The following is a 4,021-nucleotide window of genomic DNA, read 5'->3' as shown; positions in this document are numbered from 1 at the left end:
AATGGACCCTGAAAACCTCTGGCCACCTGGAGACCCAGGGCAGCTGGCTTCTCTGCCCTTTACTCCGTGTGCCCAAGTGATGCCACCCAGGGCAGCTGCCGCCCTTTCTACAGGGCCCAAGCCGTGGCTAGGCAGTCCTGGGTGACCACTTCTCCACCAGGCCGACTCGGTCATGCACACTAGGTCTCTCCAGGAGTTGGGCTGTGACTTGACCCACCAGGTCACCAACTGCTCTTTCCCCCCGCCCACAGTGCGCTCAGAATCCTCAGGCCCAGCAACCGTTTCCCCACGCCCAAGATGGCCACCACGTAGGTCACCCGCGGTCACATGACCTCCGCCTCGCCCTCCGGTTCCAGGACCTCTTTGGGCCCAAGTCCAGCTTCAGTACCGCGGGACCCGGAGGCGCAAGATCATCAAACGAGAAAAGTCCCACAGTCCGTGAAGTAAGGGAAAAAGGAGGATCGTTAGCAAGGAAGGAAGGACGCAGGGAAGCCCGGAAACGTCGTGAGCTGAGAGAGAGGCTCCAGGGGCCCTCGCTGCCCGAGGACAGAATTCTCGCGAGATCTGGAGAACTCCCAAGTGTAGGCCTTCCCCCCGACCCCCCAGGGTAATCGTGAACAGGGGACCGTGTAGTTCAAATAAAACAGGACAGACAGCATTGGACATTCCAGCCTCCAAGAGCCTGACGTCCACTATGAAGTCAACAACAGGGCGTGCCTCGGCGGCGTGGCTTGCAGCTGCGGCAAGCGAGCGGGGCCTGTGACCCGGCCATCCGCCACCGGGGGGCGCTGGGGGCGTGTGGGCGGGGCCTGGCCCGAGGAAATCTCGCGAGATTAGCGGGAAGCGCCTTGGTCGCTCGCAGTCGCTGGCCCAGCTTGTTGCGTCGCGGCAGAGGCTGCGAGGTGAGAGGAGCGCGTCGGCTTGAGCGCGGCCCAGCATTTCCAGGTAAGACCCGGCCGCCCTGCGCCCACCCGGCCCGGTACGCACGCGGCTCTACCCCAGGGGACCTCGGCGGGACGTGAGTGGGGGGGACACGCACCGTTGACCTGGGTGGAGGCTGACCTCTCGCTGCTCCTCAGGGATGAGTCGTCCTGTGGCCCACGAAGATGCCGTCGGGCTGGACCAGCAGTTGGCTGGCCTGGACGTGACCTCGGCCGAGCCGCAGGCCGGGGGCAGCGCGGCCAGCAGAGCGCGCTACATCCCCCCGCATCTGCGGAACCGGGAGGCCAGGGCGGCCTCGGACCGGGACAAGGACGGCCCGGCGCGCTGGAGTTCGGGCAAAGAGAAGGACGCCTACAGCAGCTTCGGGTCTCGGAGCGAGTCGAGAGCCAAGTCGTCGGGCTTCTTCGGGGACCGCAGCGGCGGCGCGGGCTCCAGGGCCAGGTTTGACGACCGGGGCAAGTGCGACTACGACGGCGGCCGCGCCGGGAGGAGCGGCTTCGGCAAATTCGAGCGCGGCAGCGGCGGCGGAGGAGGAGGCAGCCGCTGGTGCGACAAATCGGACGAAGACGACTGGTCCAAGCCGCTGCCGCCCAGCGAACGCCTGGAGCAGGAGCTCTTCTCCGGAAGCAACACGGGCATCAATTTTGAGAAGTACGACGACATTCCAGTGGAGGCCACGGGCAACAACTGCCCCCCGCACATCGAAAGTTTCAGCGACGTGGAGATGGGCGAGATCATCATGGGAAACATCGAGCTCACTCGGTACACGCGCCCGACTCCAGTGCAGAAGCACGCCATCCCCATCATCAAGGAGAAGAGGGACCTGATGGCGTGTGCCCAGACAGGCTCTGGGAAAACGGCCGCATTTCTCCTGCCCATCTTGAGTCAGATTTATTCAGACGGTCCCGGTGAAGCTTTGAGGGCCATGAAGGAAAACGGAAAGTATGGGCGCCGCAAACAGTACCCTATCTCCTTGGTTCTGGCACCGACGAGAGAATTGGCCGTACAGATCTACGAGGAAGCCAGGAAGTTCTCATACCGATCCAGAGTCCGCCCTTGTGTGGTTTACGGCGGTGCTGACATCGGCCAGCAGATCCGCGACTTAGAACGTGGGTGCCACTTGTTAGTGGCCACTCCGGGACGTCTTGTGGACATGATGGAGAGAGGAAAGATTGGACTGGACTTCTGCAAATACTTGGTGTTAGATGAAGCTGATCGGATGTTGGACATGGGTTTCGAGCCTCAGATACGCAGAATAGTGGAACAAGATACTATGCCTCCAAAGGGTGTCCGCCACACTATGATGTTTAGTGCCACTTTTCCTAAGGAGATACAGATGCTCGCCCGCGATTTCTTGGATGAATATATCTTTCTGGCTGTAGGAAGAGTTGGGTCTACTTCTGAGAACATCACACAGAAAGTAGTTTGGGTGGATGAAGCAGACAAACGGTCATTTCTGCTTGACCTCTTGAATGCCACCGGCAAGGATTCGCTGATACTAGTGTTTGTGGAGACCAAAAAGGGCGCCGATTCTCTGGAGGATTTCTTATACCATGAAGGATATGCTTGTACCAGTATCCATGGAGACCGATCCCAGAGGGATAGAGAAGAGGCTCTTCACCAGTTTCGCTCAGGGAAAAGCCCTATTCTCGTGGCCACAGCAGTAGCAGCAAGAGGACTGGACATTTCAAATGTGAAACATGTCATCAATTTTGACTTGCCTAGTGATATCGAAGAATATGTACATCGCATTGGCCGTACTGGACGTGTGGGGAACCTCGGCCTTGCCACCTCATTCTTTAACGAGAGGAATATAAATATTACTAAAGATTTATTGGATCTTCTTGTTGAAGCCAAACAAGAAGTGCCGTCTTGGTTAGAAAACATGGCTTTTGAACACCACTACAAGGGTAGTGGTCGTGGACGTTCCAAGAGCAGGTTTAGTGGGGGGTTTGGTGCCAGAGACTATCGACAAAGTAGTGGCGCCAGTAGTTCCAGCTTCAGCAGCAGTCGGGCCAGCAGCAGTCGTGGCGGCGGCGGTGGCGGTGGTGGCAGTGGCGGTGGCGGCAGCGGCGGCCACAGCAGCAGCAGAGGATTTGGTGGAGGTGGCTATGGAGGCTTTTACAACACTGACGGATATGGAGGAAACTATAGCTCCCAGGGGGTTGACTGGTGGGGTAACTGAGTTTGCATTGTCTGAAGTCACCCTGCCAAACAAGGAAATATGGAGCCTGCACTTAACTTAGCCGGACTATCCATTCATAGCTTCAAGAACTTGCAGCACACCCGTGATTTCCCTGCTGGACATTTAGGGAGCTTAACGTCATAGAAAAAGATTGGCATAGCAGCCCGGTTCAGAAGGTGGTTTGAAGACTCCGTTGCTCTGGTTTGGATTAACTCCCCTCCCACTTACCCCGATCCTAACTGCATTTATAATTTTGTGACTAAGGATTGTTTGTTTGTTAATGTACTGTGCCTTTAACTTAGACAGCGTTTATTCAGATGTCCTGTTGGCTCAGTAATGCTTAAGATATCGGTTGTTTTGACAAAATAAATTTCCTGAACTTGGGCTAAAAAAAAAAGATGAGATATTTCTTATGGAAGTGGGACTGCTTTTTGCACTGCTCATTAAAATGCTACAAGGAAGGCAGTGGTATGTCCAATGATGAAAGATGGTGCTCTAAGAATGTAGACATTACAGCTCTGTTCAGGAGCAGTTATGCTTGAAAGATCTGTTTTAAGTGCAGAACACCAGTTGTAAACCTAATGTGACCTGGAAATGAAACACTGTTTTCATTTCCCTGTGCATTTTGGATAATCTTCCTTTATTGGCCATTCTCAGGGAATCACAGGGACAGTCCTGGAATCATTGAAAGCCACTTTTCATATTCAGTGCCATGATGTAGATTATGTCAACATTATGAAAAACATAGTACTCAGGAGATACAAAAGCAGTGAGCTATATTTGATACCTGCTGTTTCTAAAAAGGCATAGGTTTTGGTGTAACTAAAGCATGGCTGCTTTTTCTCACAGCAGAAAATAGAAAATGAACCTCTAATGGAACCTATGACACTAAGG

General features: G+C 54.7%; 1 protein-coding gene across 1 annotated transcript; it reads left to right on the top strand.

Moving 5' to 3' along the window:
* The first annotated feature begins 1,069 nt into the window (after nucleotides 1-1,069).
* LOC101617972 (putative ATP-dependent RNA helicase Pl10) lies at nucleotides 1,070-3,127 on the top strand. Its single transcript, XM_004670122.3, has one exon. It carries the CDS (start codon nucleotides 1,082-1,084, stop codon nucleotides 3,125-3,127), a length of 2,046 nt encoding a protein of 681 aa, XP_004670179.2. The 5' UTR covers nucleotides 1,070-1,081.
* Nucleotides 3,128-4,021: the final 894 nt, after the last annotated feature.

The sequence above is a fragment of the Jaculus jaculus genome, chromosome 1 (assembly GCF_020740685.1).
Source record: "Jaculus jaculus isolate mJacJac1 chromosome 1, mJacJac1.mat.Y.cur, whole genome shotgun sequence".
NCBI lineage: Eukaryota > Metazoa > Chordata > Mammalia > Rodentia > Dipodidae > Jaculus > Jaculus jaculus.
The sequence above is the reverse complement of the archived record's forward strand: the minus strand, read 5'-3'. Positions and strand labels throughout refer to the sequence as shown.